The 18,340-nt window shown below is 42.4% G+C and overlaps 2 protein-coding genes across 2 annotated transcripts; one reads left to right on the top strand and one right to left on the bottom strand.

The window, feature by feature from the left end:
• Positions 1-200: 200 nt before the first annotated feature.
• Positions 201-1,109, bottom strand: LOC123471346. The gene has a single exon (XM_045172588.1). The coding sequence runs from the start codon at positions 1,107-1,109 to the stop codon at positions 201-203; it is 909 nt and encodes a 302-aa protein (XP_045028523.1).
• Positions 1,110-10,279: 9,170 nt separating this feature from the next.
• Positions 10,280-15,289, top strand: LOC123471501 (ATP-binding cassette sub-family G member 1-like). Its single transcript, XM_045172909.1, has 16 exons — positions 10,280-10,551; positions 11,232-11,459; positions 11,558-11,688; positions 11,838-11,912; positions 11,986-12,028; positions 12,101-12,290; positions 12,366-12,511; positions 12,607-12,665; positions 12,760-12,939; positions 13,067-13,103; positions 13,172-13,290; positions 13,378-13,571; positions 13,645-13,813; positions 13,897-13,997; positions 14,091-14,246; positions 14,340-15,289. Exons 2-16 carry the CDS (start codon positions 11,326-11,328, stop codon positions 14,682-14,684), a joined length of 2,079 nt encoding a protein of 692 aa, XP_045028844.1. The 5' UTR covers positions 10,280-10,551; positions 11,232-11,325; the 3' UTR covers positions 14,685-15,289.
• Positions 15,290-18,340: the final 3,051 nt, after the last annotated feature.

Raw genomic sequence — 18,340 nt, 5'->3', positions numbered from 1 at the left:
TGTGAGCCCTCTGTCGAGCAAGGTTACAACATGTCTTTTTCTTTCTTTCTTTTTTTTCTAAGGCGCGTCCCTTCTGGTGCTTCTGGGGAGAGAATAGCGCTTTAAACAGTGAAAAGGACATTTACTAAACATGATGAACATGAATGAAACATAAACATGATATTATTATTCTAGGTTGGTTGAATTTGCTTCTGATTTTGTTATGCATTCCACTCTTCCGCCGGGTATCGGTTGCTAGGCAAGGTAATGCGGATTGACTGGCGCGTGGGCGGGATCCGGCCGCGTTCTCGGCCGCGTCCAACTTCAACTTTCTGGCCCTGCTGCCCGTCTATTCTTTTCTCCGGCTGTGCTGTGGTGATAAGTGCTGCTCTTTCAGTGGCGGGGGCTGGTTGAATTGGTTCCGCCGCTGCTGTTGACGCGTTTTCGGCTGGTGAAATCGTTCCCGGCATTACCACCGTCCTTTTGCGGAGCATTCGGCGATTCCGCAGGAAAATTCGGCCAAATGGTGTTTTGACCATGTAGTCCCAGTTTGGGCCAGTTTCCACTACCACTCCGGGTGTAACCCATCGATTGGAATCCGGATTTTGGATGAGTACGTGATCGCCTACGCTTAGCTCTGGCAAGTCCTTCGCGTCACGGTTGTAGTGCGTTGTTGACTTTTCCAACATCTTGTGCTGCCTCTGCTCAATCTCCCTGGCTTCCTTTTGCCATTCCGACACGAAAGATCTCCTGTGTGCCGGTAATCCGTCGCGGATGGGTCGGTTGAAGATTAGTTGAGGGGGCGACTGGAGGCCCATGCGCGGTGCATTCCGGTAGAGGAGGAGCGCTTTGGCCATTTTGTTTTGGTCGAATGCGCCGCCCGTTCGTGATCTGGCAACGAGAGCTTTAATGGCCTTGATCCCTGCTTCGGCTCTGCCGTTGGATTGCGGGTAATGCGGCGATGATGACCCCCATCCGACGTTCCAATCACGCAGGAAGTCCTGGAGCTCGACCGCGGGGAATAGGCTGTTGTCGGACCAGATTTTGATCGGGACGCCTCCTATTGAGACGAAGAAGCTGCGGAATTCGTCGATGAGACACCGTTCCGTGGTTTTCTTGTTTGGGAACATAGCAAAATGGGGCCACCCACTGAATTGGTCAACGATGACTAAAAAATGCCGTCCGTTGTCTTCTCCTAGATCCGCGTGTAAGAATTCGAACGGGCGCGTGGCTGGTTCGTGGGGGCGGATAGTTTCCTTTGTTTAGGACGCTAGACGGCTGGTGGTTGAGTCGTAGGCGGCTGCCGCGTTGGCTATGTCGACATCCATCCCTGGCCAGAACACGGATAAACGGGCCCTCTGGCGCATCTTGCTGGCTCCTTGGAGCATACCTAGCAGGACTTGGATCGTTTGACGGACCATGGAGCGTAATATGACGACGCGAGGGCCCATTACGATTGTTCCGTCGTCCTCGTCGATGGCCCTGCTGTTGGCGAGCATTCCAGAATGGGCGCAGTGGTTCTTGCAAGTTGCACTTGTCGTTCGGGAAGCCGCCTATGATTGTCTCGCGGAGGTATGTCATGACGGGATCGGCCTCTGGTGCCACCTGAACGGCTTTCAGGTTCAAGTCGGTTGACTGGTTGGACGATCCAGCTATGAGTCCGATTAATGCGCCTTTCACCCGGAAGGTACTGGGTCCTTCTGCTAGCTCGTCCGCTTCCGACGCGCGTTCGATCAGCGATCTTGAGAGTGCATCTGCTTCCACGTTCATCTTGCCCGGGACCCATTTTGCTGTAAATATGAAGCGGGTCATTTGTAGGCGGAGGCGGAGCAGGCGCGGGTTGTCCAGTTTGTCGAGTGAATACTCGTTGAGGATTGGAATCAGCGGCCGGTGGTCTGTGACGAGGTCAAACGCTGGTAATTCTTCGAGGAATGGCCTGCATTTCTTCATGGCCCACGCGGCCGCGAGGCCTTCCAGCTCTATCATTGCATTCCTGGATTCGGCCGATGAAAGGAAACGGGATCCAGCTTGAACTAAATGCCACTTACTGGTTGCTTGGTCTTGTTGCTTTAGGATGAAGCCTAGGCCGTGAAGAAGAAATGCGTCAACGTAAGGGGACGTGATCCTGTCCGGGTTGTAAAACGCGAGCTCTTGTACCTGCGCGAGCTCCTTTCTTGCGATCTGGAAAGCTGATTCTTGCTGCGCGCCCCAGCTCCATTCCAAGTTTTTCTTTAGCAATGGGGAGAGGGGGGCTAGTGCTGTGGCTATTTTGCTGCTAAAGTTCCCGACCTGTTGACACAGCCCGTAGAAAGACCGAAGGTCTGTGACGTTTCGTGACTGTGGGAATTCTCTGATGGCTCACGCCAAATCTGGACTTGGGCGAAACCCCTCTTCCGACACTGTATCCGGCGAATTTGCCGGTAGGCTCTGCGAAGGTCATCTTGGTGCGGTTGAATCCAACGTTGTGGTCGGCTGCGGAAACTGCGCTGACTAATTCTACATGCTCTTCGTACGTGGCGGAGTAGATAATGAGGTCTTCCAGTCATCTGGCTGTGTTACGGAGGTGGACGAAAATGTCGTGGAATCGCCGTCCATGGTCGTCTCTGGCGTGGCAGATTCCCATTGGCAGTCGAGTGTATTGGTATAGGCCTTCCGGGGTGGCAAAATTTATTAAGGCCATGGAGGCTTCGTCTAGCGCGCATTGGTAGTACCCTTTCAGTGCGTCTACTACTTAAAAGAAGTGCATGCCTCTGGGGATTGTTCGGACCGCTTGAAATGGTGTCGGGTTGTCGAATTTGGCTCCGAACAGCCACTGGTTCAGTGGCCGATAATCCAAGCAAAATCTTACGCCTCCTTTCTTTTTCGGTACCAGGACTACACCGTGGATCCATGGCGTTGTGGTGTCTGGCGGAATTTTCCGGATGATGCCTAGAGCCCTTTGCTCAGCCAGTTCTTCTCGGGATGGTTTCTTCAATGGCTCCGACACTGGGCGGGATCCGTGCATTTTTATTGGGGTGGCTCCTTCCTTTAAGGAGAAGGGGCACGGTGGGCCGGACATCACTCTGCAAATTCCGTCGAATACGTGCGGATATTCGTCCATTAGGCCGGACAGGTCTGTTTTCTTCTTTGCGAGTAAGAGGTGGCTCCTCAGCACGCTGACTTTTGCTCTTGGATATCCGTCGTGTACCATGCCCAGCCTCCGCTGCGTAGTTGTGCAAATGGCCGCTTGCTTTAGTTTTTCTAGCACGTGAACCGTTGTCGTTGCTGGGCTGGACTCGTTGACATCGACGGGCCAGTAGATTGTTGCTTGGAAGGTACCCAACCATATGATGGGGGGCTACCGGTTGCTGACTGGGTCGGGCTATTGGGCCTTAGAAGTATCTCTCGGAAGTAGGCGTAGTATACCTTGTCGGGGATGGCGTCGATATCTGATCCGGTGTCAGCGAGCGTTGGTATGGACGCTTTTTTCATTCCTTCTTTGGATGTAAACTCCATCACAAGTGGCTCGTTCCCTTCCATTGGCTTCTTTTCGAATATGGATCCTACTCTCTTCTTGGAGCCATCTTCGCATGAACTGGCGAAGTGGTTGTCTCTTCCACAGTTGTGGCATTTCTTTCCCCAAGCGGGGCAGTCGCGTCTGATGTGATGGGACGGTCCGACGCAAAGTCGGCATGATGGGGGGCTGTCTTTCTTTTCTTCAAAAGGTTTTTCTGGGCCGGGGTTGGATTCGGTTGCTTTCTTGGCTTGGTATGTTGACCGCTGGATGGCGTTGATTGAAGACTCATCTCTTAGGTTGGCTGCTTGAAGCTGGGACGTTTCAGCCATGCGCAGGATCGTGATCACCCCGTCAAGTGTGAGGGTGTCTCCTTGTTCTAGCAGCTTTATTCGGACTTCGTTATCCGCCACGCCAGTGACCACTTGTCCAAGAATTCTCGTCGCTTCGCATCTAGCGCAACAATCGCCGATGAAGTCACATTTCCTTCTGATGTCACGCAGCTCGCAAAGCCAGTTGTCCGCTTGTTGGTTAGGTCGCTGTGTGCATAACGCCATCTGGTGGCGCCATATGTGGCGGTTCTTTCCGGCATTGCAACGTGTCCGCAACATCCCGATGATTTGGTCCTGATCAGCTAACTGGGCTTGCGAGAGGCCTGCTGATAGCACTGTTTGCAGTGTTTGGGTGGAGAACCAAGACCGTAGCAGGTTGGTTTTGTAAGCTGGGCGGAGACCGGCATCTAGCACCTCGTCGATGGTTGACAAGGCGATGAATATCTCCCACCTCCTGACCCAGGAGTCGAAAGAGTCATTTTCTGCTCCGACTGCTGGGTTTGCTGATCCGGCTTTTGTGATTCCTGTCATCTTGTGGTTGCCTCTACTTGCCTGGCGAGAATGTCGCCCTCGGGTTTTGGCTTGACTGAGCTTGCGATGGTTTTGTTTGTTTGTTGCCCGCCTTGCGCTCGTCTTGAATGATGATGTTTTGTGATGATGTTGGATGATGGTGACGGATGATACGACCGATAGGCACTTCGTTTCTGGTTTTGCGACTTGGTTGTTGCGCGCCCCGTGGACGATTGTGAAACTACTGGCTCGAAAAATTAGGCGTGACTGTATCTTGTTGAGTGGGTTCTTGCCTGTCGATGTCCTCATGGTTTTCTAGACGTTTGTGGGTTGCTTGGGGCCTGATGTCTTTGGTTGTTTCGCTGGATCATCTGGGTGACAGAAAGATAAGGGGGGTTTCGTTAAATCAACTGCGCCATGTTGATGGCATGGCATTGCAAAATAATTTTCAACAAGCTTTTAATGTGTATTATGTTATGAAATTGCAAAAATGTTAATAAAATAAACTAACTAACTACAGCATAGCCTTTACGTCTTATTACGTACTCCTGCAGAGAAAATTTGCAGCTCTGTAAGACTGGTCTGTCTACAAGACAACAAAAGGGGGTTTAAAGTTGCGACCGCTAGATAAAAGAGCATAAAAAAAAGGAAACAAAAAAAATATTTTTTATGGGTAAAACGGATTGCCATAGAGGGCAAACCGGTTGCCATATCTACGTAGTTGAACGAATTTCAGAAGGGGGAGTGGGGGGCCCATAACTTCAACGAATTTTACAAGGGGGGCTGGTGTCGTCTTTTGTGCAACACCCCCCCATCACATAGTGGGGGAACAATGTCGGGGGGGCTGGTGTCGGGGGGAGGGGCTGGTGTCGGGGTGGGGGGCTGGTGTCGGGAGGGGCTGGTGTCGGGGTGGGGCTAGTGTAGGGGGGCTAGTGTCGGGGTAGGGGTGGGGGCTGGTGTCGGGGGGTCCAATGTCGCATTCTTCCGCTAAGCTATTACAGATTTTTCACAACCAAAATTAATAGCATGTCATTTTGTGTAGCCTGCTGCAGTCTGCTATCCGGAATTAGCATCATGGGAGTTTATGCAAAAAACAAAGGAAACTCAATTACAGAAATGTAAGGAATTGCAATAAAATCCCTCTTAAACCTAGGCAAAGTGGTAAAACAAAAGTTAAATAGTGAAATCTATTGATATTTTGTTAAAATTTCTACGAAAATATGTGTCTGAATAAGAGAGAACGTATTCGAAAGGATAAGTCGTTTCCTAGTTAACAGGGCATAGTAAAATTAGGTAATTGTCTTCTAAAAAAACAAAAACCCTATTGGCTTTAATATTATTTAATTGTTTATGAATCAATGAAAATTTATTTTTAAAAAGATTTTTATGGATGAGCTCAGGCTAGATCCAGAGTCATTAATGTATGTTTCTGTGAATTGCGTCAAAATGACACAAGAAAACTTAAAAAAATTGTATATTAATCGATTTGTCTTTAAATTCTGCGTTGATTAATGTAAAAATATCAATACAATTTTTTTTCAAATTTTTTTCAAAAATGTGTCCGACATTAGCATTGTCTGTCCGAAATTAGCAAAAATGGGTGTCTCTTTATATTGCTGAAATTATGATTAATTTGGCACTTCATCAGCCAGACTTGGACGCATTTTAAAGAGCTTTTCATATTCTACAATTTGATATTGTCACACGAGTTGTATTTGAACAAGCACAAATGAATACAACAAGTGATGACTTAAATCTAAACAATGGTTTTACTTACACAAAAAGGGGATAACTATTACCAAAAGTTGGAGAAGCGTCTGAAGACCTCTAGGGAAACCAGGGAACTCGTCTAACGGAGCCCAGCTCCGGGAGTTCACCTGATGGAAACTCCTCTAACGCAGATTCAGGGCAGCGTTTTATACCGTCGCACGAATTACTCCTCTTCCGAACTGCGTATCTGCGTATCTTCCTTAGAGCGGACTTTTCCTGATAATTTCTTGAACACGATCGCAGCTTTGTCCAAGGAGTGGGTGACTCATCTCTGCGAAGAGATAACCAATCTCGCTTTTCACCCGCGACAATATAATTATTTTAAGGATTCATACATTTTTTTTCTTTGATATTTTTTGTGCCGTCGGAGAGTTAGCTAGTAGCTAGTACACAATCTAGACAGGTCGTCTGCAAGCAAAACGACTAGATGTTATTTAGCATTTTCTCGGGTATTACAAGGATTTATAAGTTGTTTTTTAGTTGAATAACGCATTTCCCCTTTTACTTTTAATTTTTCCCATTATATTTTGTATTAAATCTTCTTTGCCCCTGCAATAACAGCATGGAAAAAAAAGTATTTTTGTGTCCGGCATTAGCAAGAACCTGCCCTATGTCCGATTTCACGTTTTTACCTAATCCCGTATAATCCTAATTACCGTTAGGGATCGCTGAGCGATCCCTCTGGTAATTTTCAATTCAAATACGCGTTTTCCAAAGAAAAGCTTGAAAAAATTGCTAAGTTCTAAGTACAGCTCTAAAGCTAAAGTTAATGAGCGCGAGCTGCTCAATTTCTGAAATGGTGAGCTATGAGCGCGTTTTGGGGGTAGGAGCGGATAGCTCTGAGCGCGCTCCAAAATCGACGAGCTTCTTTCAACTCTGTCCTATAGGGTAAGTAACTTGGAAAGACATACCTTCCAGACCCAAGTGGAAGAGATCCTTGAAGCCTACCTTATAAACTCTCTTCAAGCTCCTGGTCGAACCCGTCGTCATGGTTTGTTTCTGAATCAATTGTCGTCGTTTGAGCTTGTAATAATGCGCGGTGTTTATCGTATAACACGAATCGATAATTTTCTAGATTATTTAATTGGAAGGGGGGAAAAAGTTTTATCGCGATTTAAATAGTCGGTACTGTCGAACCCCGTTGGTGAAGCCAGTCAACCTAAAACCACCTTCATAACACCTGACGGTTTCTACGAGTGAAAACGCCTTTCATCTTGGTCGCTGTAACACTCCCGCTACATTCCAGCGGATAATGGACGATAATGTTAGTCTTGTTTACCTGGATGACCTAGTAGTCTGTGGAAAACATTTGGTGACCATCGCGACCAATAACAGTCAGTCAGCCAGTTAACAGTGCTGCTCTTGAAAATCCGATCTTACCTTGAGTCTGAAAAGTGTTTGAGCAAGACGAGATTATGTGCCTTGGACATGAAGTAACCACCGATAGGATTCGCCAAGATCCCTCGAAGCTATCCACTATTATGGATTCTTCATCCCCCAAAATAAGTCAAATTTCACAAAGACTAACAACTCTACGCAATTTTCTGGTCGTTTTCTATTAACAACGTTAAGACTAGGGGGATCCTTGTGCAACAAACAACGCGGAGAAGAAGGGGTGCCATATTTTTTGTAATTGAGAATGGTAAAGAGGGAATTGCCTCTTATTGAATTCGAGGTGGCACCGTGCACTGCATTCCCCGCACCGGATCGATGAAAAAGCTCCCCGATCTACGCACGGCCGAACCCTAGCAGACTTTGTAAAAATATTAGTTTAACGGTTACGAAAGATGAAAAAGCAGAAAGAATTGCCAAGCCAAAATATATACATATGGAACTAAATAACAAATGATATAGATTTTCTCACCACATTGCCATCTTATTGAAAAAAAATAGAGAAGAATCTATGGATTGTGGTGTCATAATCAAGAGGGAGAACGATGCTCTGTAACGTTGTGTGAAGAAGGAGGAAGAGAGACTTTAAAATGTCGAAAATGGTTTGACGACGCGTATGTAGCACCCCATGGTCACGAGACCAACCGGAAGACCCTATGAGAAGACTGGACATGGTGCAGTATTTAGTCTTTGCGGGTACCTACGTACGCGGAGACCATGGTATCTTTCAAGGATTTTTGCTTAAATCCCCCCCTCCCTTGTGTTAAGTCACTTGCTTGTTAATGAAGAACGTGGACACGAACGTTCTAACGTACCATTAGAGTTAAGAATTGAAGCCGTTAGCAGTAACCCACTAGCCGTTGGCGATTTATGGACGAAACAATCTCTTGTCATTGTCGACACAGATCGCTCTAAAAAAAATCAAGGACAATTTTCGGATGCTACAATTAAGGAGAAATCGCCATGAATTTCCGGTGCCGCCCACAGAATATACTGCTTCAAGCTTAAGTGGAATAGTTTGCTATAATATATAGTTGTCGTTTTTTTTTAGCAAATCCTCCTCGTTGTCTAGCTGCAGCTACTCATCAAGTTCGTACATTTTATTCACCTTAACAAAATCAAGGTTCAATTACGTGAGGAGCCAATATATACGTCATCTCATCTTATGTTCTTAACTGGATTCATGGCTTGTGTAACACAGGTCAATGGCGCATGAAAGAAATGAATCTATGTTCGTATTGATTTTAGATTGATCCACTCCTGGCAAGGTAAGTTACATGGTAGCTCTAGCTATCAGCTCAAGCTTTTGCTTCGCTTACTTTTTTTCTTAACTATACCCATAATGGCGATATAATCAATAGCACTTGTATCGATTGCTCGCTACGTCTTGTTTTTAATGACAAACAAGAGCAGAAGTTGCTGATACAAATACTTTACTGTAGTTTGACCCTCTATAACGACCACGCAAAGGATATCAAGCAGGAATCGTGCAAATAGGGCGTACTATGCATAATAAATAGACAGGATTTCCCTATGTAAAGCTGGTATGGGTTAGAGTGTGGGTGAAAGGAGAGGGTTTGAGGTTATCCGGTGCAGCTGCACTGAATGTTGAATCACTGCGTGAATCAAGCTTATGATATCGTTGTTGAGAGCCTGCAGTAATTGTGTAAAATATGAATCCGGGTTGAAATTTCTACTTGGGATTAAAATTAAAACTTAGTCAGAAATTCTCAGATAGCGCATAATGGTTCAATTTTAATGAGGGCATTCCTTCGTTGGCTTGATTAAAAGAATTTGAAATGAAAAAAATAACTTGATTTTTCCGACCGCAAGCAGATAGCAAAATTTAATTCAGAATAGCTAAAATCACTTAGAATATGACTGCCATATTCTAAGTATTTCCTTTATTGAGGCTAAGGTTTCTTAATCAAAGTAAGTATGACGGCATGTAAATTTGCGTTTCTGAAAGTAGCTACATACGCATTGCGTAATAGGCAATTCTACTTACGTCTAGAAGTTTCTAAAATTGATTTTCGAATCGTGATGACATGGGGGTATTCCGAATCGATATTGCCACCTTTTTGATTCAGAATAAACACGTGCTTCTGTTTACAATGAAGTACGGGAAAACGGCTGTGGGTGCAACTGCCCTTGGAATCAGGTACACATGCACCGACGCGTCGCTTCTGGCCTGAACCTGTGGTAGTACACACACTGCAGCTGCAGATCCTCCCAATGATATATACAACCCTAGTTTTAGTTGAAAGCTACTTTTGAATCAAAATGAACAGATGGTAAGCAGAAAGTTGTTTCTTCACGCAAGAAATTTAACACAATTGAGCAACCCGTCTCCATCGTCATTTGGCGCTTTATTGAAAAAAAAAAAAAAAGTAAAGCAGTCGTATATCACAACACACGAAGTTTCGCAAATGTGCCACAAACTACACATTCAAGAATAGAAAACAATAAAATAATAAAAACCAAAAAAATAAAGGTAGAATGAAACAAAATAAAAACAAGGCATAACGGTAAAATGATATCGATTAACATGCCAGAGGTATTAGCATACATTGATATGTGTAGGTATGTCATTTTTTTCACTGATTTCTATTTGAAAGTAAAAATATTTGAGGGAAAAAAAAATGAAAAAGTACAGAGAAAGGGGAGAGGAATGGCCAACAAGAACTCTAGGGACATTGAGTGCGCGTGCACCGGAGCTAGTTGAAGTCTACGTCACAAAGAACTCCCTTTTTCGCTCCTCCCCTTCCCTGGATGCTTTTGTTGAAATCCCCTGTCAGCTGGAGTTTGTTGGTTATTCGTGAGACTACCACCATCTGAAAAGGAGTGAGAGGAAATTCCTTGGAGCTACTTTGTGCTAGCCTTCAATTCCAGTCTTATTTTTCTAACGTAGTTAATTTCTTCAAACAAAGAATACTCGCCATGTTAGCCCTCTCCCACTTCCCTGTTCAAATCTGAGGTTGTTCTCCCTAGCCCAATTCGTCCTTGGTTTCTAACGTCTCTTAAGTGTGAATTTTCGTCCTCGAAGGAAGTTTATTCATCAAATCTTAATTTACGGTAAGAAAGTTTCACAATTGGGACCTTAACCTCTAAATCAAAACATGCTCATTTAGCTAATGAAAAGTCACACTTGCCAACCTAGTAGTCTATTGTTACTTGTGTGATTATGGTCTTCCGACTTTTGTTACCGAATAAAGCACCATAGAAACGAATAGGAATCTGCTATTTGTTTAGTTCTTTGACTTCGTTTATTGAAGAAAAAAAAATTATACAAGCAATGCGCAAACAAAAGCGACAGTGAAACCTTACGGCACCCAGGTAAAAAGTCTCTGCAAATTCTGTAGCAATGGCGAAACTGGTGCATCACATTTCGCCAACTCGCCCGTGTTTATTTTATCGATTCGTATTTTTACAACAAAAATAAAAAAACAATACCTCTGGAGGTCGAATTATCTTGAAGGAGGCCTGTAATAGAAAGTGTTCCAGTTGCTTGCGGTCAGCATCATTTCGAAGAAGGAAAGTTGGCTAATTGCTATACGATGGGCTTAATCTTTCATTTTCAGATAACTCTAGTAAGAGCCAGGCTAGCTCGCAAATTGCTCTCGTCTAAAACCGATTTTTGTTTTTGTTTTTGTTTTGTGAAACGAATGAAAGTAGTCTATTACAAAACTGTTTATTCGTGTGTGTGTGTGTGTGTGTATGGAAAGCGTGTTCTTAATGGTATTGTACCTTTACAGCTGTGAGCAGGAAACTGTTGTCAGCCATCGCTGGAGAAAGCTTACGGAGAAATTAAGAAAAAGTGAGCCTAAATTTCATAGGAATTCTCAGAGAATGGCTGGCTTGACAAAGAAGAAAAACTTCTCGGTGAACGAAGACTGTGTGACAAAGATTTCGAATTGCTCTGCCGTGGCGCATCTCACATCTGGCCACGTTACCTTGCATCACCCTCCAGCATCAGCTCCTCTGTAAGTTAAAAATATATACAGTACATAGGGACTCACGTAGAGAAATTACAGCTTTGACGGCCCTCACCCAAATTATCTTTTTCTCCCCTCGACCCCAGGGGTGTCGTTATGAAGAAAGTACCCAACAACTCTGCCAAGCGGGCTGCCCTCACTCATCTTGTTCGCAGGAAAGCCGTCAATATCGAATTCAATGATGTTTCGTATTCAGTTTCGGAGGGTAGGCGAAAAGGTAAATATCCATTTTTTATTTTATTATTTATTTTATTTGTGTGTGTGTGGTGTGTGTGTGTGTGTGTTTGTTTGTGTGGAATATAATGTAAAACGACACAGTAACGCCACCACTGATTAAATTGAGCTAATATTTTTAATTTTTTTAAGGATACAAAACCTTGTTGAAATCGATCAGTGGGAAATTTAATTCCGGAGAGCTGACGGCAATTATGGGACCATCAGGTAAAATTTGCCATAATCAATTAGTAATTCTATTTTCTTTGTATTTCCACGTGGATAATTCTGTTGGTTTCAGGTGCAGGGAAAAGCACTCTGATGAATATCTTGGCTGGATTCAAGTAAGTGACAGCTATTTATATTTTTCCTTTGACACTGACAACAAATGAATCATTTTCTCAAATGTTTTTAAGGGGTTCCAACATGACGGGTGAAGTATTGGTGAATGGCGTTGAGCGCGATCCCCGAATATTTCGAAAAATGTCTTGCTACATAATGCAGCATGATGAATTGTGTCCCCACTTGACGGTGATGGAAGCAATGATGTGTTCGGCGAATCTGAAACTGGCTGACCGAATCACGCACGCGGAAAAACAGTTGGTGGTAATATTATTATAACATCCGTATAATTTAGGTAGTATGAAATATGTCAATTCTCTGCTTGACGAATGCCTTCAGGTTTACGAAATTCTCGAAACGATGGGACTTAAAGATTGCGAAAACACCCGAACGTTGAACCTATCAGGTGGACAGCGCAAACGTTTGGCTATTGCTCAAGAATTAGTCAACAATCCTCCCGTGATGTTTTTCGACGAACCTACCAGGTATGGCCAAATCAACTGTGTAGCGCACGAACACTGTGAATTTATACGAAGTTTTATTTATTCATTTTTGTTTTTTTCTTGATTTGATACAAAAGCGGGTTGGATAGCTCTTCCTGCATGCAGTGCATCCTGCTGCTAAAGCAACTCGCTCAAGGTAAGGGTTTGGCTGCCAGTGGTAACCAAACGAAGAAAAGGAAATTTCGCCCCGTAAAAGGACACGATACAAAATAATTGTCATTTATTTTTAGGAGGGCGAACAATCATTTGCACGATTCATCAACCAAGTGCTCGGCTATTCGAGAAATTTGATCGACTTTATCTGCTAGCCGAAGGACAGTGCATCTACAGAGGCTTAACTGGAGGGCTGGTGCAGTTTTTGTCTTCATTAGGACTAGATTGCCCCAGTTACCACAACCCCGCTGATTTCGGTAATCATTTCCCCCCCTTTATTTCGAACAACATTTCAATTACTAAGCCCGTTCAATTGGCGAGTTCCTCTCACAAAAGTCTTTTAATCTAAAATATACAACTTCTTTTTTCACATAAAAATAATAGTGATAGAAATCGCCAATGGAGAGTATGGAGACAATGGGTACTGTAAACAAATTGAACAAATTAAGCACTGGCGTGTTTCAATAGTGATTTCTTTCGTCCAAAAAGGATATCTAAACTAGTGGTGGCCGTGCTGAGTGGTAAATGTAACAATTGGAACCAAGACGTCAATCACAAATCTACACCGTCGGTAACCGATGAAACGAAGGCCGTCGACTCTTATGTTGGTGAGTACATTTCCAGAACTCGGGTTATTATCAAGGAGTTCCCTTAATAAGGAAGAGATTGCTCCAACTGAAAATATTTCTGTTCAGATGTGTCTGGGACAAAGACGCATGTCACCGTTTCTATTGGACTTCCGGCGTGTGACAATGTTGCTCGTGCGACAGATTGCCTACTTGATTCGGACGACAACCTACCGTCGCGTTGCTCCACGTTTCCCACGTCATGCTGGGCGCAATTTTTAATTCTTCTTCGCAGGACTTTTATATGCATCATGCGAGACCAAGTACGTGTTGCTTTGTGTTGATCCTCTAAATAGATTTTTAAATTTTACTTGATGGTTTGATTGATTATTATAGACTTTAACCGGATTAAGGGTCGCTTCTCACCTGATCGTCGGCCTTATTATTGGCATGCTGTATTACGGCATCGGCAATGAAGCGTCGAAAGCGTTTAGCAATTCAGGTTCCTTGTTTTTCGGACAACTTTTTCTCATGTTTACTGCCATGATGCCGACGGTTCTTACTTGTACGTATTACGTCCAACTTTACGTTGTGGTATGTTTACAGTTTGTAATCGTGCTGAGAAAATCTGTCTGTTGAATTCAACAGTTCCAATGGAAATGGCAGTCCTGATGAGAGAACATTTGAATTATTGGTATTCCCTAAAAGCATATTATCTCGCCAAAACAGTGGCAGATCTTCCATTTCAGGTACGTACATGCATGACATGAAACAACCAAGTTCTGAGTAGTGTAGTCCTGTTAGCTTTGGGTAATAATTTGTTTTTCAATTTTGGCAATTAGATTATATTTCCAACACTCTACGTAGTCATCGTCTACTTTATGTCGGACCAACCTTGTGAACCGATGCGTTTCTTTATGTTTTTAACGATGAGTGTTATGACCAGTTTAGTGGCCCAAAGTCTTGGCCTAGTCATAGGAGCAGCTATGGATATTCAAGTATGTTGGCACAAATTTTGCAGATCTACGATAAATACCAAGTGTTGTTTAGATTTTAAAACATCTTACGTACTTTGTGTATCAATGTTCTAGGCGGCGGTGTTCCTCGGGCCCGTCACCACTATCCCGATTTTATTGTTTTCGGGATTCTTTGTAACGTTGGACACGATCCCGCCGTATCTAAGATGGCTGTCTTACGTTGCCTACGTGAGATACGGTTTCGAAGGAACTCTATTGGCAATCTACGGATTCGATCGTCCCAACATGCACTGTTCGGAAGCATATTGCCACTATAGATCTCCGATAAAGTTTCTCGAAGAGTTTGATGTGCGCCATTCTCTTTATTGGGTCGATTTGGTCGTTCTGTCCGGTTTTTTCGTCGTATTGCGATTGATCGCGTTTTTCGTCCTCAAATGGAAGTTGCGGTCTCAACATTGAAACGCGTGTCATGGTCTCGTTTGTTACCTTCCTTTTGCCTCCAAGTGCCACTCTGTATCTTCAGATAACCACGAGACTGTCTGGAGACGGTGTTGTTTACCAACTCTCGCAATCATGCGTTTCCAATCATTTCTCACGGAGTCCTTGCGTGAAATTAAGCTTTCATTTCGTGTTTCTGGACCTAAAAGTCCCAACGTTCTTCGCAATGGGCGGCGGCTAGCTAATTACTGCCTGAATGTTTCTTAATCAAACCATCGAGACAAATCTGGTTCTGGATATGCGCTTCCCCAGTTTTCACTTATTACTACCCACGTTTTCTCGTTACATCTGGACCTTTAATGAGTGTTAGGCTATTCAAGAATAGTCCTGCATGTGAGATAATCCCTCCATTGTCTTTCTCATCTTTTTTTCCTGAGAACATTCCTCCCCCAATATTCTCTGCTCCCGTCAATATGTAGTTGTTCTTTCATACAAGATTGTGTAACGTTTATTTTGTCGATTTGTTTTGGCGTCACTGTCAGTACTCATCGTTACATCCTCAGCGAAATTAGACACATGTATTAATGGATGACAACCTTTTTGATACACTCGTAATTTCAGTCTTACTTGATATACATGTCAGCTTGGGAAACTGCTTTCACAAATAGTTTTCGCGATTAAAAGAGTTTTGTACTCACAACTTCTTAAGTGTCTTGGATAATCTTGCTCGGTATTTTGTAGGTTCGATAATCGAGATTGAATTCATGTACGATAATGCGCAACAACATTCAACCGCAAATAAGCTCGCCATTGTTGCCTACCCGTTTCAACGAAATTATTAGTAGAGTCTTAGTTATAACTGCGATCTGTGCAAGGCAAAACCTTTGAATTAGAGAATCGGGGCTGCGTACTATAAACGAGATAAAATATAGCTACACAGGCCTAAAGTAGAAGTTTGACGTTGTAGCGCTTAGTCATCTTTAGATGTTTAGTTTTTCTTCCTCTTTCACGCCAGACCATTTGATGTTAGAACTTTTTTTTTTTTAAATAGTGTTATCAAATAGGATCATAATAAATAACAGATGATGATAATAAGGAAAACTTAACAATTCAGCTGCTTGGCTCTTATTATTTGAAAACACCAGACACTAGAAGGATTCGTTGCACTTTCACGTTTTCGCAATTTGGTATTTTTTGTGTCTCTAGAAAAATGGATTACTTTGTTTGTTCTTTTGCGAATGCGTGTTGCTATAAAAAATAATGCGAGATATTTACGTGCTTTTTTTACGTGCATAGTTTTCCAAGTCAGAGTTTTTTTGTTGTTTTTCTTTTTTTCCCACTCGCCTGTTTGATTTTCAACGCATTCTATAATAGTACTATTCCCAAATAACTATTATAGGAATGCTTCAAAATATTTCATAGTAAAACAACTTTTTATTTAAGCAGAAAAGCACATAAATTCGCAAAATCGATTTAACATGACAGTTTCCGAAATTTGAACAGAATGTCTGACACAAAGTAAAAAAGTGACAGATTCAGTCAATTTTTATTCCCTTTAAAAACTTCCCGTTCGACAGGTTTTTTTGTTTTTTTGTTATTTATTTATTTTTATTTTTTTTTCTTTAGTCGGGACACTTATTACGGCAAATTAAAGTCATTTTCCTATACAAATTTTGCGTCAAAACGAAAAAGTAATTTTTTTGTATTACTACGATGTTAAATCAATACATCAACTAACGTTTGTCTATATGGTTCGAAGTTAAATAAGACAAATGGTTCCTTTCCTGTTTAAGACAGAATCCTGTTCTTCATTCGAAGGAACCGCTTTGCCTTATTTATTTCTTTATACATATATTTTTTTCACATTTTATACATATTTCAGTTCAAAACAGTCGTTGTACACTAAATACGAGTAGAGCTCGTCATCGCACGAGATCCTTCCTATCGTATTCCACACGCTCACTAAAATTGTTTTTGAATTAGTCATAGACATCGCGTTACATGAACGTCACTGTCCTAAATTGATGTAACGGCTAAGATCTTACAGACAAACGAAATGAATACAAATCGCAGCTTTTAAGCTGATTAGTATGGTTTAAATTTTCATTTAATTAACGTAACCTTCAAAACAAGCCGGTAACACAAAAGCTTGTCACGTGTTTAAAACGAAATACGCATAACCTACTCGTCGTGTTGATCATAGGTATTTTCATGTGTGAGGTGTAGTACTGGTTGATTGTTTTTCTTCTGGAAAAAAAAACGGAAAAAAGAAAGAAAGAAGAAATTGAATAAGTTCGCTGTGCCGTTAAGAAAAGCTCAAGTACAAGGTTTACCGTTGTTGTGGAAAATTCAATGAAGCCGTCAAATAACATCGAATTTAAGCAAATAGAAAGAACGGTACTGAATTCGCAAAATAATAATAATAATAATAGAAGACTTTTAATGAAAATGCGTTCCCTGAACAGCCATAAAATCGTCCTAAAAAGGGAATATCTTTTGCACATGACGGAAATTCCAGGTTTTATAGCTTAGCTATCATCGATGTTTACCAAAATGCTGTAATTATCCAGTAAGATACAACAACTACTGTAAACCGAAATTGTTTGCCGTCCGACGAATTTTATGGCTGCGTTTTATTAAAGCCGCCATAGCATGCAATCAATAGCGAACGCAGAGCGTATTAAGACCCAGTAACCAGTCTACTTTACGCAGAATATAAAAAAAAAAAAAAAAAAGGCTGGAATAAATAATAATGCAATCCCAATCCACTGACTAGGCAATAAATGTGGAAGTTACGAGTGTTCGATTATTTGATAAAATGATCTAAAATGCCCTCAGATTCAAATCTGTTCTTACATTACATTTGCCAGCGATGCAGATTATAATTGATTACAACGCATCCACGCCCTGCAAATGAGTATAGTTTACTAGATATGCAAACGACCGTCTCAGCGTGAATGATGTAAATACAATATACATTTAAAAAATATGAGTTACTCAAAGTGTCTCGATAGCTTCTCCAGTTTGGCTTAGATACAAGATTGGGCGCCATCGGTTCTGGAAAACAATTTGTAATCAACACTTTGATGGGGAGGATCTTATTATCTTCAAGTGTTGCAACTTTTTGGGTCTCGGTACATGTAAGGCTACAAGGGCTACAACGGAAATCGGAGCTTGTAGTGCATCATCATGTCCAATGGTATTGAGGCCAAGGAAAAAGAACAATTTGCCACGGGATTGAGCGGGAAAACTATCCTTACAAAAATATTCTTACCTCACAGACTGACATTTTGTCTGTTTGTCCTTGCTGATTGTGTAGCATTGTGTCCTTTGCATCGTCTGGTTGCTGCCGATAACCTCAATTCTGGAAAGAAAAGGGACCGTGACTGAAGATGTTCGTGCGCATTTGACGGTAAACAGTCATAAACTGTGACACACAAAAACAACCAGGATATGGAAAAGCAAAGAAAAGGACTAAATTGATTCAAGGAAATTCACTTATTTAACGTTTTCCACACATACACACACAAAAAGAATGAAAAACAAAAATTAAATTAAATAAAAAGTGTAAGGCAGCGTGAGGCTGAGGCCTGGTTACCAGCTGATAGCAGTGCTATCTATCCTAATCTGTATATTTTCCATTTCTTAGGGATAGGGGGAGAAAAAAAAAGAAAAAA

Source organism: Daphnia magna, linkage group LG4, assembly GCF_020631705.1.
Source record: "Daphnia magna isolate NIES linkage group LG4, ASM2063170v1.1, whole genome shotgun sequence".
NCBI lineage: Eukaryota > Metazoa > Arthropoda > Branchiopoda > Diplostraca > Daphniidae > Daphnia > Daphnia magna.
This window is presented reverse-complemented; position numbering and strand designations above follow the sequence as displayed.

What these genes read in the sequence shown, in the direction of transcription:
- LOC123471501 (XM_045172909.1), top strand. Translation starts at nt 11,326, where the DNA reads ATGGCTGGCTTGACAAAGAAGAAAAACTTCTCGGTGAACGAAGACTGT. An exon ending in TTCGGAGGGTAGGCGAAAAG is followed by an intron (nt 11,689 to 11,837) that starts GTAAATATCCAT and finishes AATTTTTTTAAG; the next exon opens with GATACAAAACCTTGTTGAAA. An exon ending in TATGCATCATGCGAGACCAA is followed by an intron (nt 13,572 to 13,644) that starts GTACGTGTTGCT and finishes TGATTATTATAG; the next exon opens with ACTTTAACCGGATTAAGGGT.
- LOC123471346 (XM_045172588.1), bottom strand. Translation starts at nt 1,109, where the DNA reads ATGTTCCCAAACAAGAAAACCACGGAACGGTGTCTCATCGACGAATTC.